At 53.8% G+C, this 21,824-nt stretch overlaps 1 protein-coding gene across 2 annotated transcripts in view; it reads right to left on the reverse strand.

Moving 5' to 3' along the window:
- The window catches only part of MSI1 (musashi RNA binding protein 1), a 29,737-nt gene extending 8,885 nt beyond the window's left edge, over positions 1-20,852 (reverse strand). For both annotated transcript variants that reach the window (XM_034068174.1, XM_034068173.1), the window contains exons 1-9: positions 20,646-20,852; positions 20,355-20,395; positions 20,149-20,230; positions 19,951-20,035; positions 15,356-15,397; positions 13,573-13,665; positions 3,203-3,251; positions 1,149-1,231; positions 601-718 (exon numbers count right to left, since the gene is read on the reverse strand). In XM_034068174.1, the coding sequence (XP_033924065.1) occupies positions 601-718; positions 1,149-1,231; positions 3,203-3,251; positions 13,573-13,665; positions 15,356-15,397; positions 19,951-20,035; positions 20,149-20,230; positions 20,355-20,395; positions 20,646-20,704 (652 nt within the window). In that variant the 5' untranslated portion in view covers positions 20,705-20,852. The remainder of the gene's footprint in view (positions 1-600; positions 719-1,148; positions 1,232-3,202; positions 3,252-13,572; positions 13,666-15,355; positions 15,398-19,950; positions 20,036-20,148; positions 20,231-20,354; positions 20,396-20,645) is intronic.
- Between the last annotated feature and the right edge of the window lie 972 nt (positions 20,853-21,824).

Raw genomic sequence — 21,824 nt, forward strand, 5'->3', positions numbered from 1 at the left:
TTAGAAGCAGTGACAGCCTTGAACCCCAGCCTGCTTGTCACCAGCTTCTTACAACAGTCCCATGGTAAGCGTATGGTTTTCCCTGCAATACCAGACACTTGCTGTCCCTGAGAGGGAGGGAACAAAGTGAAATAAAGCTTAACTAGAACCCCAGGGGTATTTTTACAGTCTTGAAACAGCAGTGAGGACATTTATATGTGCTGCTTGTCCAAGTGGAAAGGCAGAGTCTCTTTAATCAACTAATGTATCAGAAGTGGGGGAGGAAGCTGCCTGGGCACAGATCACCCCACGCTCGGTTCAGCCATGGATCCTGCTCCATGGGAGGCACTGAAGAATCACAGCCTATGTGCACTGCGGGGCCGTTAACAGAGCCGCGCTCAGCCCCGGGCCAGCTCCGGCTGTCGCAGGGCACCAGGGACGAGTTTGCAGTTTCCTCAGGTGCCACCAGAGGGCAAGTTGCGATCGCAAACAGGTCCCGGCACCCCCCTCAGCGTCCCCGGCCTCGCTCCAGGGAGAGCTGCCCTTGGCCGCCCTCGGAATAAAACCTCTAAGCTGCTGCCTGGCACGACCGGGAGCTGGGAGATGTGTCCTTGGGCTTACCCAGCATGCCGATCCCGAGCATGAAGGCATCCATCCCGTAAGGCATGACTCGGGATCGCCCTCGCGCCGAGCCCGTTGGGGACATCACCTCCTTCGGCTGAGCTTTTTTACACTCCACCTGCCACAAGAAAGCAAAGATCAGGCTGGGCCATGAGCTCCGGGGCTCTCCAGCTCCCTCTGCAGCCACCACAGGCAATGGGGACCTCAAACGCTGATTTTCACCCCCTGGTGCTGCCCCCGATGGGCCCTGCACTGAATGAAGGTAAACCCTGCCCCATCGCAGGCCACCAGGAGTTTCATTTAACTTCAAAACCTCCACAACAGCTCATTACAGCGAGCTCCTTAAAACCTCACTATTGTGCTGGTTCACCTCCACACTGAGTCTGCTTCCCAGACTGCCTGCTGTGATACTGGGAAAAAGACTCAATTCCCCACTGCAGAGAAAGGGTATTGGGACCCAACTGCCTCATTCCCTTGTGCCTGTGCCACTGCACCTCTCCATCCCCTACCTCTGTCCCTTCTCCCCAGGTTCTGCCCCAGACACTCACCATTTTGTTGTTGATCTCATGGAAGTGGATTTCACACACTTTTTCCACAATGTCTTCGCTTTCAAATGTGACAAACCCAAACCCTGAAGAAAAGGCAAAAGTCCTTGATCAGGTCAGAGCTCTGCACAGTTTGCACCCACTGCCCACATCCTTTTACTGGCAGGAGAAGAAAAGGATGGTACAATCAGGCCTTTCTAAACCAGCTGCCACTCATCTCTCCCTCTCCTCATCTTGCTTTTATGCACAAGAACAACAGGACCAATACCTTGCAGATTCCCATTTCCTCCTCATATTGTACTTCCCACCTTCTCTGAACCCAACTGCTCTCAAACCCAAGCTTTTGGGTTTGGCTGGTTAACTTTGCTGGTTGAAGGCAAACCACATGGCTGGTAATGCTGGGGAGGATCCCAGCAGACACTCACACAAAGAGTCGGTGGGGAAACGAACAGCTGCTTGCCAGGACATCACCATCCCTGCTAAACACACCCCACCAGCAGCAACACCCTGTGTGTTTCCTCACCAGTCACTGGCCATAATACCTTGTATAAGCAGGCAAATCTCAGTGATGCACTTGTACAGAGCAAGTCAGATGCAAGCAAAGCGATCTGCAGTTTCACCAAAGTGAGGGCAGTATCTGGGATAAGGCAGGACAACGTGTTCCTGGCTGCTGGCCCAAGCTTACATCTCCTTTCTCTCCCCAGCCCCTCTACTGACACTTCTGGCAAAGCCAAGCTCGGGTGCGCAGCCTAAACTGCTCTCAGCTGACTGCAGGGCTTCCGGAAAACTGAGGCATGTGGGAGGATGTCTTTAAGCTTGCCTTACGAGCAAGCTGGGATTAAGCATAGCTTTCCGCTTTCAGGGGCTGGCCAATTCCATGGTGCTTTAAAATAACTTCTAAAAAGACAGGGATCCGCTGCCCAGAACCCCACTTTTTGTCCATACTCTCCATAAACTCCTCTGTCTGTGCCCAGGTAGTTTCACACCACCCATGAGCAGAAGAGATCAGGAATTCAAGAGCAAAACCCTGAATCCAAAACCAGTCCCCCATCAGACCCCCACCAGGCTGTTGCATCCTAGGCAGAGCCCCTCACTGCCAAGACAGTGGCTGGTAGCAATCCCTGCTCTTTCCAGAATGCCCAACAGCTCTTTAATTGGACTCCTGGCTGGGAGGCACCCATGGAGGAAGAGGGGTTAACACTTCTTCCCTTTTCAGATGAAGCTGCAAACATGTCAGAGGACAGGCAATCAGATTAGATTTAATGTCTTTGGAAAAAAAAAGCAAAAACCTGAAGGGCACACAATGTAGCAAGGGCAGAAAGGAGCCTTCCCTCACTGATCCAGGGGCAAAAGTGCTTGGAAGTGCTTCAAACACTACACAGACACGAATGAGAGTGGCCCAGTACAGGGCTGTTGCTGGCCCTGATTTCGAGGACGCTCGAGCTAAGTTTGCAGGTTACGTTGTTGGCAGTAAATCTCAGAGCTGGTACAAGGCTTGTGTGGAGCTCTGCCATGCTGCAGGGCGGTTGGTGTGAAGATTCAGCAGGAAAGCAGGAGGTCGGGACACCCATAGGTGGGCTGGGTTTGACCAGGGCAAATATTACAGCTTTGCTCCCATCCTGTAACCAGACTCCTCCAGCAAGACTTGGGTAAGAAAAGGTGACCTGAGAGCACAAGCAGGCTGAGGAAGAGGCGAGGAGCAGGCACTCTTCAGGCTCTCGTGTCAGCTTTCCCCGAGCTCAGATTACTCGGGACAAGGTAAGACACACACTGCGGGCTGCAGCCATGGAGGTAAGCGGGCAGGGGAGGGGGCTGTCTCCTCTCACATATCTGCAATTCGGCAAGTTTACAGCACAGGAAACGCACTGGACAAAAGCTCTCTGTGCTGCAGGGACGCTGGTAAAGGATGCAGATGCAAAAGAATGGGGCGACTGGAGGCAAGATAAAGAGCAGCTGCGCCCTGCATCCCTTGCTGCTGGGATACAAACCCCTCCCTAGGCAAGGCAGGAGGCAAACCCTCCCAGTTCCCCCTCCTGCAGCAGGAAGACAGCTCTCACCTCGGTGTCTGTTAGTTGTCTTGTCAAACATCAGCATCGCATCATCCACCTGCAAAGAGAAGGGCTCTGATCAGATTATTGTATTGCCACGAGCATCCTCTGACACGTTTGTACAGACCTTCCTGGGCCTCCCCAGACCTGAGGGGATTAAGATAAGACCTCCTATCTCCATGAAGGCAAAAGGATGCGCACACACACATCAGCTACCACATCAGGCACTTCCCAGGCCACCACCAGCACGGTCCCCCACCAGCCCAGGGCAGGTGCTGCTGAGCTGAGCCCTCTCAGCCCAGCCCCTGGCAGCAAGGACCCGCCTGCCTGCGGCTCCAGCCGGGGGGCAAGGAGCAGGGAAGGCATTGTTCCCAAATCCCGGCCTCAAAGGAGAGGAGAATTAAAGAGGGGGGAGAGAAGCAAAGCTGGAGAGGGGAGAGGAATAAGGGGCCTCCCAGCGACAGGGGAAGCGGAGGCCTCAGACAACAGAGCCTGCCTGGGAAAGCTGGGAAGCGCCCCTGCCCCCACCCCAGAGGAGCCTTTCCTCTAAGTGAGGTTTCCCACTGCTGGAGGCTGTAATTAGAGCAAATTTACTGCAAGGCCTGAGCAGGGCTGCCTTCCCGGGGGGAGGGGCGGCCGGCTCCCATCCCCCCGCCGGCCTGGGGCTGCTCTCCTCCCCGGCGAGCACATCATCACCGAGCACATCACCGAGCGCAGCACCGCCTGGTGCCACTTTCCCCCCATCCTCCCGCCGGGTGCCGCCTCGCAGCGCCGCATCTGCACCGCTCCGGGGTCAGGCCGAGCAGGGTTAAAATAGACCCTTCAATCCCCTCCGTGTAAGCCCCAGTGTAAACCTGTCCCACTGACCCATCCCTCCTCTCTAATACCACTGCCTTAATCCGATTATGAAACTGGACGTGCAAGTGCTCAGGGGAGGAGGCAGCAGTCTCCAGCCAGCAGCTGCCCCGGCCCTCCTCATCCTCCTCCTCCGTGCAAGACAGCAGCCCCCTGAACAGGCAGCTCCGCAGGAGGATGGATTACTCCCATTCCTCGTTCCCAGGAAGCATCTGCATCGCTGCCTTCTCCAGAACAGCTCGGCAGAGCGATGCCCATACCCTGGAGCAGGCAGCCACTGGCTTTGCTGGTGGACAGCCCACAGCCCCATCAGGGACAGGAGAGGGCTCCAGGCCTCAGCCCCCCTGGACAAGGTGGGACATCCGGTGCCACCTCAGTGCCACGAGGATGGGAGGAGCCCTTGTTAGCATTTCCAATGCCACCATGAGCAGACAGAGATCATCTCTGATGCCCTTGGGCTTGTCCAACACGTCCACCTCAGGTGATAACAGACAACCTGGCTCCTGTTCATCTCATGCTCTTCCAGTCCCAGCTCAGCCTCTGTCAGCCAAGCCAACAGGCACCTGAGAAACATGCCAGGCACCCAGCTGGAGCCATGGGGGATGTAATACTGTACACGGACCCAAAGAAAACCTGATGTGGCTTAAAAATATTTCAAGTTTTATTGCCTATTTTTGTTCATTTATAAGCTAGATCCATTCCTCCATCCAGATCACAAAAAGGCTGGGCATGTAACTATCCTCCCCAGTAAACACTGGGAGAAAGCTGTGTCAACATCACTCTGCAGCAGTGGCACTCCCAATGACATCAACTCAGGTAACCAAGCCCACAAACCTCCCATCCGATCATGATGGGAGATGGGCACAAGGAAGAAAAACCCAGCGGGGATGAGCACAGCCCAGATGCTGACTTACTCTGTCCAACCAGCCCCAGCAACAACCTCTTCTTTGTAGAGCCTGCAAAGTGGGAGCAACTGCAAGTGGCAGAACCCTGCACACATCCCCACACAAATCTACCTGCCAACATCACAGAGACAATGCCTGGGCACTCCTTTATCCCAAACTGCACTCTATACACCAAGAGAAGAGCTGCAGCCTTCCTCCAGCTGAACCTTCTTCTAAGTTTCTGCTGGTGTGTTGAGATCAGGTGTCAGCATCCTAAACTGCACTCATCTTGCAAAATCATATTTACAGTAACACATATACTCTATTTGAAAGCCGGTTCCTGGCATGAACTGAATGTATGATAGACAGATATGTAAGTGTATACACACATAATATATGAATAGTCTCGCTCCACTCAACTCTAGAGTCTCAACTCTGAATATGGCTATAACTTGTGGGTTTTATTGCCAACAAAACCTACACACAAGCATCTTCTTGTCTCTTTCCAAAGCAACAGGTGAGGCGAGTTGGGTGGTATCAGACAACACAGAGCCAGTGCTGTGAGGCAAACAGGGTCCTGCAACCAGGAGAGGTAGTGCTGGAGCCTACAAAGGCCGGCGGGACACTGGAGAGCTGGGAGAAAGGCCTCACCTCTGTCCACAGGGAGCAAGCTATTCCCAGCACCCTGCCCAATGGGGTGCCCCAGACAGCCCCTAGCTCTTGCAGAGATTGCTGAGGCCCAGCACTATGAGACCCTTGTATGTAGCACTGAACATCAAGGTGATGGAGGTACCACGGGCGAGGGGATGGAGGTACAATGGTGGAAGAGATGGAGGTACCATGGCCGAGGGGATGCAGGTACCATGTGCGGCTCCCACCAAAGCCCCAGGGCTGGGGGCAAGCCGGGCCTGCACCGACCCCACAGCCACCACCAGGCCTGAGTGGCAGCCCCCGGTGGGCAGCTATTGTGGCAACGAACCGACACCCCCCCCGCCGCGCAGGGCCCTTCCCGGCTGGGCCGCGCCGGGCCCCAACAAAGGCGGCCGCCGGCGGGGCCGTCACCACGGCAACGCGCCCGCCAATAGCAGCTGCGGCCCGGATTAGCGCCGCGCACAAAGCCGCCCCGCTGCGCCCGCCCCGCCAGCGGCGGCGCCCTCACCCGCACCGCAGCCTGCGGCCCTCGGGATGCCCTCCCGCGGCCCGGCGCAGGCAGCGCCACACAGCAACCACACCACACACACCACACCACATCACACCAAACCACACCACTACCGCACACCAACCACCACCGCGCACCAGGGACTCTCCCGCAAGGAGCAAGGTCTCACAGCGAGACCCCTCCCGCACCGGCTTCATGCGGGACAGCGGTGCTGCCATCTTGGCTCCCGCCTCTGAGGGAGGCGGGTTGTGAGGGACTGAGGGGGCACAGGGCAGGGGTGTGGTGTTGTGAGGGATGGGAACAGGGATGTCTGGAGCAGGGATAGCCGAGGCAGAGATAAAACAGGTCAACTACCAGAGAACTGGATGCAGAAGTGAGGAAAACAGCGCTGGAGAGTTCCAGAAACATCACTTAAGTTCACTTGTAATGGGATTTGGAAATAACCTATGGTCACGACTGCACCTTAACAAAGGATTTTTTGCCGGGTGAATTATCTTTCTTCCCATTCTCCCCCCTCCCCCTTAAATAAATATTTGTTTCAATTCTTCAAACGGTTAAAGCAGCAGATCACTTTCCTAGCAAACTGTTTAGCTGAGTGGTCAAGGCTCTCTCTCAGGGAGAGATTTAACTTGCTGTCCAAGCCTTAACTCTCCAACATTTGATGTTAGAAGTTCAAGGTTTGTTCATTTAAAGGGCTGAAGTCTCCCCCCACGTTTAGCCATGAGGGTTAAAAACACCAAGGCAGACAGAGGGGGTCCCAAAAGCAGTGACTTGCTCTGCAGGTGTAACCTTCCCAGGAGCCCTACCACATCAGACCTCTCCTTTGGCAGGTATTTGGCTGCTCAGGGACAGCCACCACACCTCAGCCTTACACCCAAGCTGCCCAGCATCACCTCCTCTCAGCTCTGTCTCCAGTGGCTCTCCCTAGCTTTGGAAAACTGAACAGGAATAAAGGTAAAGGCTTTGGCTTAGCAGAGGTAACGTATTCAGAAAGTGAGGGAAGGTCTGTCCCTGGAGATGAAGCTCTCCTAATCCCACATGGATTTGCCACTGCTGAGACCTCCTGCAGGCGGGCAGCAAGCAGCACCTTCCCGAGAGGAGGAGATGGGCCCTTCCCAAACCAGCACCTGCTTTTGATGAGAGCAGTGTGGTGGTGACAGGAACAAAACGTGAGTCACGTGTTGCAGAGACACGCCACCAAAGCAGCCCTCAGCCTAGCTGAAACATGAGGCATTTCACACCAAAACAAAGCACGCTTCCATCCACCCGTGGCCGAAAGACCTGATTTGTTAAAATGCCTTTAGTCTTACTTTAGTATCTTTAAATATTCCTGGGACTGTCACAGATGTCTGCAAAAGAGGAAGCCAATGAAAGCCTCATGTAGGTTTAAAGTAACTAATTATGATATTTCCAGCCCAAGCCTGATGATGTATGTTGCATGCACTTCCACATGGGCAGATCTTGACAAATGCTGTGAATATTCAAGCAAAGGCTGTGCAGAGATAGCATCTTCCACCTGAACATCAGCTGAAGATGGCTGGGCTGGGCCTGCAAAGGACCATGGCAACATACTTACAGAAAAATCAGGCAGAAGGATAACAACAACTGCTGAAACAGCTTCAACACGGGAAATACAAACCAAATGATCTAGAAGTGATCCAGTCAAGAGAGGGCACTGTGAGGTTCTCCTAACTGCTCAAACAGGACAGGCTGAGTCTGGGACATACACAGAGACCCAGAGCCCAGGTGTACTGCATGGCCCCAGGACCCTCCTTACCCTGCTCTGCAGGCCCGATCCCAAAACTGTGGGAATGGGACTCATCCAAGGGACAGAGCCCACTCCGTGCCACAGGTGAGCAGGACAGCCTGTCCAGGTGTCCCTGCCTGCTCTTGCACTGTGCTGTGGGCACCTGGCAAATATCAAATGAACCACTGAAGACCTGAATGACCATTACTGCTACAGCATTTTTGGCTATCTGCCTACCAGATGCGGAGCACAGAGAACCCTTTGTTCCAGAGGCATTGTTACCACAAGCCAAACTGCCTACTGCCACAAGAGAGGTGATCAGATTCCCCTTCTCCTCCCTTCCCCATCTGTTCATTGCAACCATGTTACACATGAGAATTTGCATAAATTGCCCTCTGATCTGTGGAAGAAAATCCAAAATCCAGTTTGGAAGCCCACAGCAGGCTGACAAGTAGCTAGAAAATTCCAGAGAGCAGCAGATTAAGGATTAATTAATTAACATTCTCCTGATCCAAAGTGGGGGAAATAGCGCCTGCTGTAAGCACAGAAGAAGTCTTCCTTTAAAGAAATCCCCCAGCAGTCTCTGAAGGTTCTTCAATTAGTCGGCAAGGGAAACTTATTTCATGTTCCCAAGTCAACCACATCATTTTCCTGGCAGGTGCACATGAATATGCATTTGTGACAGACACACAAACCCTCATCAAACCCAGTGCCTCCGACACGGTGGTTTCCCCTCGTTTGGGACAGTACTAGAGTTGTTGCTCAAGTGAGATCTCAGAACCTATCTCAGGCAAGCGGTCCAGAATCTGGACTGGGTATTAGATGGCAGCCTAAAGGTCAGAATCGTCCTCAGACCTCGGCAGATCTTTTTTCTTGTTTGCTTCTAGGATATTTTTAGAGAGCAGGTCTCTCCGTGGGCACGATGTTGCTTCAGATAGGCTGAGCTTTCCTGACCGACTCATCCACATCACCTGCAGGCCCAGGGAGGGATGCAGGCTGGTTTAAAGCACTTCTCAAGCACCCTTAGAGCCACAACTGATGAGTGAGTCATGCAAAGACGTCACTGTGAGTGTATTTCTTGCACTGCTGCTTCATGAAATGCAAAAGCACCCAAGAAAACCATGAGTTCAAACACCCAAACTGGGTCCAGACCCCATTTCTTCCAGTACTTCTGCATTTCTACTTTCCAACAGGATCAACTTCTCTTCCTAATGACAAACTAAAGACTGGCTGCACCAAGTGAGAGCAGAGGTTGACCTTGCCCAACGCACTCCAAGGTACCAACAACAGACACCTTTGGAAGAAGACAAAAAACAAGGCATGAATATTACAACAGAGCTCAGGAAAGTCCATCATCTCCCAAGCCATTTGTGACTTGGGGACTTCCTGAACTCAAAGGGATGTCTGTATATTTAAAACACCTTCCATGGATTTGTCCAATCCTTTTGGAGCCTATGCAAATTTCAGCAACAACATCCTGGGGCAAAGATTTCACATCTTTAATAAAGTCCGTAACAAAAAGACCTTATTTATTTTGAGCCTCCTATCTCACATTTTACTTTGTCCCAAAACCTCATCAGACCCAGCTGAAAAAGAAAGATGATCTAAGTTTTTCCAGTTATGATTTAAAACAAATAACCTTGCTTACAAGATCAGAGACACAATGGTCCAAAGCAATTTTATAAATAAACCCTTTCCCCCAGTAGAGAACTTGTTCCCACAGGTTGAGGTAGAAAACAGAGAAGCTGGGACCCGCACTCCTCTGAGACACCCTCATATGTGTTGAAGTAGACAGAGGACTAGCTGTGCCTGAGGTGGTAGGCACAAGACATCCTCCTCCTCCTCTCTTTCTGTTTCAGGTTTCAGCGAGGGTGGTAGCCTGAATCTAGACAGGCTGTTGAAATACTTCCTTGTGCACTCTAAAGATCTCCAGCACCATCCAACTTAAGCCAAGACACTTGGCTACACATACTGCAAATGCAAGTCTTTCCAGGACTTCTGTCCTACAGTTTAAAAAATAATCTCCTTTAGAAAGCACGTCCGTGGCCTTAGCTTGCATCTCAGAGAAATCTGGGATTTGGAGCCAGAAGTGTTTTCTAGAGATCCCACTATGTTCAAAGCCCTAGCAGCTGCACCTGACAAATCACAGCCAGCTCGAGAGCACTTCCCTCAATCACTGCACTAAAAAAAACACACCAAACACTCCGTGTTTTCTTCCCCAGGAAAATAGCCCATGTTTGTCAATCACAGTTGTAAATGGAAAGAAAAAAGACATGTTGCATCTTTCAAACAGAGAAACTCACACTGCTTCACCTTTTGTGCCTGTTAAAACCAAGTACTTTAATACGCGGAACTGGAGTGCCAGCCTCTCCCTCTCCTCCTTTATCCCTATAGCCATACTCCCAGGTTTCCTCCTCACACATCTTCATTTTTCTTTTGCAACTTCCGTGTTAACGAAGCTGAGAGGAGGTTTTGGACACAGCAAGGAAAGAAAACAAAACCAAAACTAAACTAGGAGAGCAAGTGGAAATGCCAAAATGGAAAAATGAGACTTGGGAATTCTGTTTTATGACAGAGGAAACCATTTCATCTCCAGCCCAACCAAACTCCCATTTTTCTTCCTGCTAACGGACACATGAGGCACGTTGCTTCCGAGCCAAGACGCACTGACACCAGCTACCTTGGTAGACTTGGAAACTGCAGTTCACGGATTTGGACTGAAGAGAACATTATGATAATCTAATTTGACCTCATCTGTACTGCAGGCATAGCGCTTCCTCTCCTAAGTCCTACAGCATGTACATGCTCCCTGTCTGGACTAAAATGTAGTTTTCAAAAAGCATCTATCCTAATTTAAAGGCCTTAAGTGGTGGCAAATCTAACACACACTTAGGCTTGTGGCCCCAGGGTTACCTACAAGATAACCTTCATGCACAACCCATTTAGCAGTCGGTACTCCCTTCTCCTTAGAAGCAGAGGATGATCTCTCCCTGAAGCCCAGATCCAAACTGAGCTTGCCACTGAATTCTCAAAGACTGACTAAAAATCATACCCAGAAACCCAGTACTTTGATGTTGAGGAATCAAGATAGGATGACTTAGTGGTGCCTGCTCTCTCCTCTCTAAATCCTAAGTGTAACCAAGCCTCTCTGGATAGGCAGGAGGAAAGGGGAATGTCTCCTCCTGCCACATCCTAGAAAGCTGTAGGGTACCTCGGAAGAGGGAACACAGACAAAGCCATTTCCTCAGAGTCTAAGTCTTCCAAGGAAATGCTTTAAAAGTTCATCCTTATCAATTCCTTTTCACACAGTTTCAGAATTCCAGAAGTAGTACTGGCCCAAACAGCTTGGAAAATATTTTCTCAGTCAGGATAACATGACTGAAGCTTCACCACCTCTCACTTAAAGATGAAGACCACAGAGTCAGGTGCCAAGAGTACCTCTAAAGAAGGGATCCCAGAGACCTCTGAAAGCTAGGAGGCCCTCGAGTATCATGAACATACACCAAAAGAGCTTGTGTATCAAAATCATACTCTCCAGGAGTCACACCTCAGCCTTACCAACCAGAGTGGTGCATTCAGAGCTCAGAACCCCAGTGCTGATGGCCACAGAGGCTTCCCTCTGAAACACATTTTTCCCCTGATCCTGCTCATGATCCATTCAGAGCTACCAACTGGAAAGCATGTCTCAGGCAACAGTTCTCTTGGCCTCTGGTGAATTATTTGAGGCTTAGCCTGGAAGATGGTTAAAGGCCAGGAACAGTGGTTGATACAAGAGCTCTGTGGAGTCTCTCCTCAGCTGAAGTATCCAGATGAGTCAGGAAACTGCCCCAAACACAGAGGTTCAATCTGCCCAGCACTGGAAACTCCCCAGAGCCAATAGGCCACCTGCATCAGCCTCATGCAGACCATGAGCACCGGATGTGTCTAGGATGCTGGCTCTTCAGCAATGAATTGCACTGAGCTATGCAGAACTCCCTTCTGCCCAGGCCCCAAGAAAACAATCTGACACAACCAGTTCTTGCCAGTCTTCTGACGTCAGGGCAGCTTTCAGTACACGACCATTAAACTAGAGGAAGACAGCAGCATGACACCCCAAAAGAACTAGAAAGGACTTCTCAAAGTAGAGCAACTGTAACCACTTGTAAACAGAGTGCTACATGACATGCTTCTGCTTCACATTAGCAGAGGTACAGGAAGGTTAAAAGGAGATTACACCCAAGACACTATTTTCCTACCAAATACATCCACCCGCAGCATAAGAGCACATGCAAGTCAAAGTAACAATCTGCACACTACAGAGACACATGGACACCACCACCTTTGGCAGTGACACCTTCAGTGACACCACGTAAAAGCTCCTGGGGACACAACAGAGTTTGCTTATTTCTTATAGAAAACAAAACCACAGAAAGCCAGTGACTAGCAAACATGGGGCTATGTGAGCACATCTGCTATTGCCACTTACACTTAGGACTGAACAGAAAAACCAAGGAGTCCCACTTTGCACTCATGATCATGTACCACAACATGCAGATTTGACTTCAGAAGCTGAACAAAGGTACTTAACAAACGCTTGTTCCAAACTTTCTGCCCCAAAGTTTCAACAACATGGCAAAACCAGTTACGAAACTCCATTTCACCAGCTAATTAATGTCCCCTAACGTCACAGCACCTTTCTGCAATCTTCTTTCAGAAGCAAATTAATACCAAAGCCTTCATCCCTTACACTCTGCAGTTCCCTCCACATCCATGATGCTACATCCTGGCCAGATTACCACCCAGCAAACTGTGTTCTGCCCCCACTAGCAGGGAGGTCCCAACAGCTACAGAATCCAACACTTCCTTCCCCAAACAGCAAACCCATGGACAACACCACTGAAAACAGTGAAACAGTCACAATTTCTTGTCCCAGAGGTGACCACATACAGTATTCGGGTACAATGATCCCCTTCAGTTCCTAATCCCATTAGAAATCTTGCGACCCTTCAGTCTAATACTGAGAATGGCACTGGGGATGCACACAACCTCATAATGCAGCTGAAAGGCCAAGACTGAGACCCCTTCTATCCTCCAGTTCAGTCCTGACTCACAGATTGCACACCTGGCTGTCATGGATCATGGCACAAGTGACTTCCATTCACAGAAGCCCACCCTCCTCTAAGCCACCAGCTGGCACAGAAGAACCAGACCAACACAAGGGACAGCCATAGTGCCAAACTTTCTCCAAACACCCAAGACTAACATCACCACTTGCCCAAGACTCAGCACAAGTTTCAGGTCCAAAAGGCTTACTTTTAATAAAGGATAACTGAAATATCAATCACAAGGTTTCAAGTTAGAAACAGGCCAAAAACAAATCACAGATTTGATGCTGCGGCTGCTCTGTTAGGAGTGTCTACAAACCTGCCCCCAGTGTTTGAACAAAGTGTAAATCTGGGGGATACAGGAGGTCTCTGAGTAGGGAAAAACTGGAAAACCATTTCCCTTAGCCCAGGTTCTACCGACTCCAGGAACAAGCACAGCCTCTGCTTCAAATCACCACAGGGCAGGAGTCACCGGCTGTAACCCGTACAAAGACATGACAGCACCCAGTGTGGCTGCAACTGACCTTCAATCTACTTAACCCCATGCAAAAGACTCACAAGCTCCTAATCCTGCCTCCGCAGAGGTTCAGGAAACTCCCTTCTGCCCCAGAACGCAACAGCTTTGATCCAACAGCACTCAAGAGACTTACCTTCCCAAACTGCTCAAAATACTGTTTCACATCCTCCACAGTAGTGTTCACGGACAGACCACCCACAAATATCTTCTTCGTTCGGGTCACCATCTGGAAAAGGGAAGGACAGGAATTCACCGACTAAACCCAGAGCGAGCAGACAACGAGATTCAAAAGGCCACTAACCCCCCTGCACTGACAGGAAGTGCCTGCCCTGTTACTGCAGATGAGCATCCACCTTCTTGAAGCCCTCTAGCCAAAGATGGCTGGCAGACCTGCCCCAAGTCAGAGCCCAACTCATGCTCTCACCCTCACACCCCCCCCATCGTGCTTGCCAGCACCCAGCCACCCCCTCATCAGACAGCATGTTTCCAGCCTCTCTCCTCGCTAACCTGCTGCTGCTCCCTTGGCATCTTGACACCACTGCAAATGCAAGGGGCAGGACTGTCCACATGCCAGCCCTGCCACTTCGCCAGCCTCCCCCAGAGATTCCTGCTCTGCTTCCCATAGTGGAAGGACAGGCAGAAGGCCTGCAGCACAGACAGGCTTCCCCAGGCTTTGCCCTTCCTAGCTCACGAATCACATAGCATCCAGTCTTGAATAAAATAAGCTTCATTTCACACCCATTCCCTGGTCACTTAAATGGAGGTTAGTCAACTCCCAGTTAAATCTCTTTTGCCTTTGCAAGAAGGTAAAGAAAAGATCCCTCTGCCACTTGTCACTCTTACAGCTGGGACAAGGAAGAACACTTAAGTAGCTGGAGAGGGGCCACCGCTACCCGACTGAGGCACACCGACATCCTTTGAACCAGCTTCTCCAGCTGCATCCTCCCCTTAGCTGCTTGGCTACACCCCTGCTCTCAGAGGAACACATGGTCCTAATTACCCCAAGGAGCATAGGGCTAATCCACAGCAATTCCCTGGCTTGGAGACCAGCCCGTTCTAACACTAAAGCACCTTCTGTCACCAAACTGCTTAATGGAATTAACCCAATTCCTACCATGTGCTTCCTGGCTCCAGTTACTTGGGATACCTGCTCACCAATTGTTCTCAGTGCCTGATCCCCCTTACTTTCCTCTCAGCATCAGTCACCTCTTCCTTCTCTGCTTCTCAACACTGTTTGTTCCCAGTTCTTTCTCTTGTGACAGCACTTGGAATAGACTCCAAACTTTAAAACTCCCATCCAAGAGCAAAATTAAAGGGAGACCCAGACCCAGTGACCAGCCTCCTGCTGGCTTCTCAGATAAAAGTTTCTAGCTTCATGCCTGGAAAAAGTTTCTGCAACTGCTCATTTCAGTGCCAGAGCCTCCTGTAGTTAGGTCAAACACCAACCTCCTGCCTTTTCCAGTGCTGAAGCACACAAGGCCATTTCACAACATGAAATCCTCCTCCCTGTCCCTGCCATACACCTATTCATGTACATGTGCATACATATGACCCCCTTCCTCCTGTATCATACTGCATCATGGAGCTGTTCCGGATCTCTTAAGGTCTGAAACTTCCAGACACTGGCTGCAACCTCAAAAGGACAAGGCCCAGCCTGGGCAGCATTTATTTCATCAGCTCCAAATAGTGCATCCTAAAGTACAATAGAGGGGCCTCCTGGTTCCCCCAGTGCCACCCTGTAAGCCTGAAAGGAGCACACCACAGCACAGGACATCAAACTGCTCCTGCTCCAGGTGGGTCCTGGGCAAACCCCAGGGAGCAAATCATTGCATGCACTGGTGACCCTGCGCAGAGGGACGAGATCTACCACCAGAATTTCACCCTTTGGGGTGGCAAGGTCTGCCCGCAGTGCTTACCTTGGGCTGTGCTCGGCGGGGGAACGCTACCTTCGGGTCAATCTGAAAGAGATGATGGGAAGAACATGTGAACACGCTTTTACTGCCTATTTACAGGCACAGGGCTCCCTCCAAGCACACGGCTGTCTCTGTCCACGTGGCACCTTGCTAAAGCCCCAGAGAATCTACCTGATGTGCATAAAATGAAGCTGGCTGCAGACATCTTTCCTTCGTGGTAAGGTATAATCCAGGGAGACTACAAGTCCCAGCATGCAGCGGTCTGTCTCTGGCTGAGCGCTGGCCAGGCGCACCCGAGAGCCCATCACATGCTGGGATTAACAGCCTGGGCTGCACCCTCCCGCTCAGCCTGCCCCGGGTGCCCTGCACCACTGGCCTCACATTAAAAGTGCTTTCTTTTGCCTTTTTGCTCTCCCCCTTCACTTCACCTGCAAGTACAGAGCTCACCTGGGTACTAACGGAACAGAAAAGAGGCAGGACACAAAAATCCCAACATTGCATCCCACAAAACACAGGGTGAAGACATAAAAGAGCAGACAGGACAGCACCGATTAACCCAGAGAGGCCAGAGTCCCCCGCCTGCGGGAGCAGGGCAGCGTGCAGCCCCCGTCCCCGGGCTGCACCACACACAATGCCGCGCTGCCTCCCCTCCATTGTGCCGGTGCAGCTCCTCCGTGCACCCGCTGGGGCCGCAGCCGCTGGCCCCACACAGCCATGCAGGTGCCTTTTGCTGGGCTCAGCACCGACGAGCGTATAGCAGCGCTGGCCTCACACCACCAGCACCACAAAAGCAAGGACAACACTCATGCAGCTGCAAGCCAAATACCCACAAAGCCTCCTCTCCTCAGCCACCACCTTTCTTTATAGCCTATTTTTACAGCAACTCCTGTAAAGTTACATCACATCGGGGATGATCCAGACCTACAAATCAGCTTACAAAGACCTGTGTTAAAGGCAGGTCTGGCTCATCCGTGCACTTGGACAAGCTGCAGCTGGGAGGGCAGCCTAGAGCATTGTCCCATCTGCCCGGCAGCTCAATCAGCCCAAAAAGAAGCCGTGTTTCTCCAGCTCCTCTCGTTGCTTTGTTCAGCTTTCCAGCCTGGCCGCCCTCCTGTCCCGCATCCTTTCACTTGTCACACAACCCAGGAGCTCAGCCTCCCTGCACCCTTCCACCAGCTTCCCTCCCTGCCTTCCCCACCTCCATCCTGACTCACAGCCTACAACATAAATAAACTCAGCACGTAAGTAAACAGAGGCAAAAGTGAAGAGCACAAATAAACTCAAAAATAAACCTCCCTCCCCTTGCTCCAACAGATCAGGATACCCTCCCCTCCGCTGCCTCCCTGGGGCATCTGAACCTCTGTCCCTCCCCTCACACACCCCCACCACCGCTTCCTGGCTAGTGCAGGCACCCACAGCGAATTCTGAGGACAGGGGACGGCAGGAGACCAGGAGGTTGATGGCAGATAATAAGCAAAAACAATAATCTACTGTCTTTTACTTCTCAGCCAGTGTCATTCAGCTCCTGCCAATAAGATGCTTTCATACTCAGCAATGCTAAGCTCAGCCTCATTTTCTCATTACCCTGAGTGTGATCAACTGGGCAGAGATAACGTGTCCTCCTGGCTGGAGGGAGCAGGCACTCATTTCACAAATTCTTCTGCACAACCAGCTATTGTTGCAGGTAAAGGGAGGCCAGGACAGCCCACTGCAGGGGCAGCCCTGGGACCATGCAGAGGAGAATGAGCTCAGTGCCAGACTCAAGTTACTCAAACTGGACTGCTCCTCGGTGCCTAGAGTCTTCCTCATTAAAGCAAAAGCACTGGTACCTTGTTCCCTCCTTTCTGGTGTTAAAACAAATAGCCCTGGAGGAGTTGTGTTTCAGTGTCACCCACTGACGTCATGGATCCTTTTGACAAACCTAGATAGAAATCTGGTAAGAGTATAAGAGCATTCAGAACTGCTCAGATTGTATCCAAAAAAACCCAAAACCCTGAGACCAGGCTGCAGTGAGTGGAAGTCACTTGAGCTCAAACTGCTTCCACTTCACCCCACAAGACTCTGGGGAGGAGGCATCCCACTGATGTTGCAGGTGTACCAGCAAGCCAGCCAGGCTCCTCCATAACACTCTTCAGGCCATCTACAGCACCATTTAATTGCTCAGGTCACGTAATTCCTGCATTAACCCGGCTGGTGTCAGTGCCCCAGAGCAGGGGGAGCAGAGGGAAGGACCTGCAAGACCTCAGGACTGGGTCTGTCCCTTCATCACACCTCCAGTCCCTCCATTCTGTTGCCTGCACTACTCCCTGCACCACAAAAAATAAATCCAGCAAAAACTCGGCAACAAAGAACCACCAGGACGGCCCAGCACTGCCAAGCCTGCTCTTCCCCAGTACATAAAGGAGCAGCTCAAGGCAACGGCCAGCTGCAGCTTTACAAAGTCATGCAGATCTTTTACCTTGAGCCTACAAAAACAATTCTTGCACCAAGTATTTTCACCAATAACCCTGTAGGCTCCTGTTATCTAGCTTACAAACAAAGAGAAGTCTGATAAACACAAGGTTTCCCCAGAGAATCAGGCCAACAGCCCTCGTTAGGGTAGGAAGAATCAGAAAACAATGAAGCAACAAGTTGGGCAGACACTGTCTATCAAGCAGTGCCTGCCAGAAGGCACCAAGCCTGGAGAGAAGGCTGTCCTTGCAGGACACCGGCCTTTTCCTGCGAAGTTTCATGAAACCCTAAATTAGGATTCAGATGAGTTTGTCATTTAACCCATGTCTCGCAGCAGAGCCTTTCAGCTCAGTGTTTGGAAGCTCCCCGCTGTACCACAACACCAGGCAAAACATCCCAAAGCATCTGACCCGGCTGAAAACCACGCTAAATACAAAATAAAAAGGAAGAGAGGGAGAGGATGGAAGTTCCTAACAAAGGAAGGGCCCTGGTGAAACTGCCCCATGCTCTCTGGGGCAGCGGCAGGCTGAGCGGAGCAGACGCAGATGGGAATTTCAATGGCCGGTCCCCACATGCCCTGCACCACGAGGCCATTCTGCTCCCCAGCAGCGCCCGCCCGGCCACCCTGCCTGGCCCTCCCCACCTCGTGGGCCGCACGCTGGGCCGCAGTTGAGGGAGAAGAATGGAGCCCGTGAGCTCCAGCCCCAAAAACGCTTCTGGGATTAGTGCTAAGACGGAGATCCATCACTTGCCTTTCCAAGAGGGGTCTATGCCAGCCCACAGACTCATGACGGGACTGGCTCAGCAGACACCGTGTTTACACAGGCTAGTGAAAAAAAAAAGAAAGAAAGAGGAAAAAAAGAAAGCCCTGGGCCCTCCTCAAAAGACTTCACCATAACCCTCCCCCAGAGCAAAACTCACATCACTCCTGAAAGGAGGAGGACTGTGAGTCCCGGGGACCCAGCCTCGGCCAGGAAGGCTGGGGTAGGTTTAACCGGGAGCTCCCGTGGGGAGGAAGGACCTGTGCACATCAAAGGAAGCGATCCAGGCAGTTAAACAGGAACAGACATAAATCTCACTGCAACTCACGCCGTAAACCCTAAGGAAGGGGGTCTCGCTCTCCCGCCCTCTCCCTTCTGCCAAGATAAAGGCTGGACGCCCGAGCCACGCGCTGCAAGAAATAAAGTTGCTCACTTGGACCCCTGGAAAGCCCGTACCCAGAACCAGAACACCTCCCCTCCCCATGCCACCCCCCCGCGGCCCCCACCGCTCCCCCATCCCTACCCTCACCTTCACCCCAGGGCAGCAATAAGGAAAAGGAATTCAGGGGCAGGCAAGTCACTAAAACTAAAGAGAAAGGACCTCCCACTCAGACACCTCACCCCCACCCCCAAAACAGCCTGCACATCTCCTAAGCGCCACAGATTTACAAAGCAGGACAGGGCATGATATGCCACCAACCCACAGAGCCACAAAATCTCCCTGCTGGCCCAGCGGGGGCTCCCGATCAGCCCCCACTTGCACAGCAAGGGCTGGAGCTGCAGCCGCTCCAAGAGGCCAGTGGTAGCCCGCATGGGCGGGTGCTGGCCACATCGGAAACAATAAAGTCCTGAACCTCCGTGACCGTTACAAAAACTTCACCAGGGGAAACCACGGGAGAGTCCTGGGGCAGCAGCACCAAGGGGTCTCTGCCCAGGACACAGGCCACCATGGCCAGGGGAAGCAGAGCCTGGGCACTGAGGAGCAGCACCCCTGGGGAGGGAGCTGTGCTCAGCAGCACATGGGGGAAGGGGCGGCTCCCATTCACACAAACACAACCGCATCCATTTCCCACTGTGAACCCCAAAAGCGCTCAGGTGTTCCAGTTCCGAGAGAGCTATGGTCACTCCTTGGAGGAGCAGGAGGAAAACTATCAGCAGTATAAGCAGACCTACATCAGCACATCAGCCCTGAGCCAACAGCAAGCCCGGTTCGGGCAGCAGCCAGTACCCGCTGGTGAGCAGGATAGAGAAAAGACCAATTGATCCGTATCAGGAACCGATAGTTTACAACCTCTAACTAGAAATCAAACACCGCAATCAACGGCTGCTCTGAGCACAGCCGCTCCACCGGCAAATACACCCCTGAGATGAGAGAAGTCATCTCACCGTCTTGGAGTCCAGTTCATGTCTGGATTGGGCCAGGACCTTGTCGACGCCAGCCTGGTCCATGAACGTGACGAACCCGAAGCCCCTGAGCCCCGCAGCCCGGGCAGGAGAGGGGATGCGGAGAGAAAAGAGAAAGTTGGTTAAAGTGGCGGCCGGGCCGCGGCGGGGACGAAGGGAGGCGCGGGCCCGGCCTCTCACCTGGATCTCTTTGTCAGCGGGTCCCGCATCACCAGGCACTCCTTCACCTCGCCGAACTGGCTGAAGTACTCCCGCAAGCCCTCTGCAAGCACAGCGCCCACCGTGGGTGTCCCGGCCCGGCCCCGCCGCCCCCACCGGGCTCGGCCCGGCCCCGGCCCCGCCACCCCCGGCCCCGGCGGCAGGTGCGGGTCTGCCGCGGCGCTCACCTTGCGTGGTCTGCCAGCTCAGTCCCCCGATGAACATCTTGCTGCGGGAGGAAGGGGAGAGCCGTGAGCGGGGCCAAGCCGGGGGGCCGCGGCGCCCCGCGGGGGTGGCGGCGGCGGCGGGGCCGGGCGGGGAGGGGAGGGCGCGGATCGGCCATGTTGGCAGCGGCACCGCCGCCGCCGCGGCTGCCCGGGCCGGGCGGCCGGGTCCGGGGGGAGGGGGCGGCCAGGGCCTGGGGGGGAGGAGGGAGAAGGTTGGGGGGGAGGCGGTGGGGGCGGCGGCCGCGGCGGTACCAGGGGTCGTGCGGGGAGTCCGGGGAGGCGAGGCCGGGCTGGCTGCCGTCTGTCTCCATTCGGACCTCTTCTCCCTGCGAGGAGCGGCGCCGCACTCCCGGGGCAGATGAGCGCTGGAAAAGGGGCCGGACGGACAGGCCATGCTGCCCCCTCCCCCGACCCCTCTCCGCCGGGCGGGGAGGGAGCGAGGGAGGAGGGCCCGGCGGGCACAACCTGCCCGGCTCCTCCCACCCCCGCCGGCCCGCCGGCCGCCCTGCGCATAAAACCCGCCGGCGGCGCCGGGGCCGAGCGCCGGGAGCCGCGCCCGCACCGCGCCGGGGGAGCGCGCCCGGTGCACGGCGGCGGCGGGAGCAGCAGCCCGGGAGCCCGCGGACGCTTTGTCCCCGGCCGCGCCGCCCGCACCTGCCCCGGGGCGGCGGACAAAGGGCGGCGGGCGCAGCTCCCGGCGCGGCGATGCCGGAGCCAGGCCCGACCCCGTGTGCTCGGGCTCGCCACGGCGGACCCCGGACACCTCGGCTCGGACCCCCGTTTTTTACTGCCGCCGAGCGGGTGCCGGCACCGGGCGGGTTAAAGCCGGCGCGGGGAGGGCCCGGGACCGGCACCCGCCGCCATCCTCTTCGCCGAGGGCGCTTCCAGGGCGGGACCGGGAACTGCCCTTCTCACCCCGGTACCCGGGCAGTGGGGAGCCCGGGAGCCCCCTCGCAGCCCGCGGGGACCGGAGGCTGCTAGCCCCGCACGGGGCAGCGGGCCCCGGGCGAGGCTGGCGCTAGACGCGGCCGTGGAGCCCCCGCAGCCCCGGGGACACCGGCCCAGCCCGCTCCGGCCTTTGCCCACGGTGCTCCGGGGAGGGCGGCCGGGCTGGCCCCGAGGCCACTGCGCAGCTCCTCGCTCATTGAGATTGCCACAGAGCCGTGCCAAGCTCCAGCCTCGCCACTGCCACACAAGTTCATCCACATGCTGATGGCTTCGGGAGCAGGTCTGTGCGCTCTGCCTCTGCTCTTGGGCAACCCGGTCCAGGTGCTTGGAGGAGCGCAGTGAGGAGCAAACGCAATACTTCTGAAGCTAAAGTCAGATGAGAATTGCAGCCTGTCCTGACTGTGCCATGCATCGCTCTGGGAGAAAGCACTTGTTTGCATCTGTGGCACATCAGAACACAGCAGCGCACAAAAGCTCTGGTGA

Source organism: Melopsittacus undulatus, chromosome 12 (genome assembly GCF_012275295.1).
Source record: "Melopsittacus undulatus isolate bMelUnd1 chromosome 12, bMelUnd1.mat.Z, whole genome shotgun sequence".
NCBI lineage: Eukaryota > Metazoa > Chordata > Aves > Psittaciformes > Psittaculidae > Melopsittacus > Melopsittacus undulatus.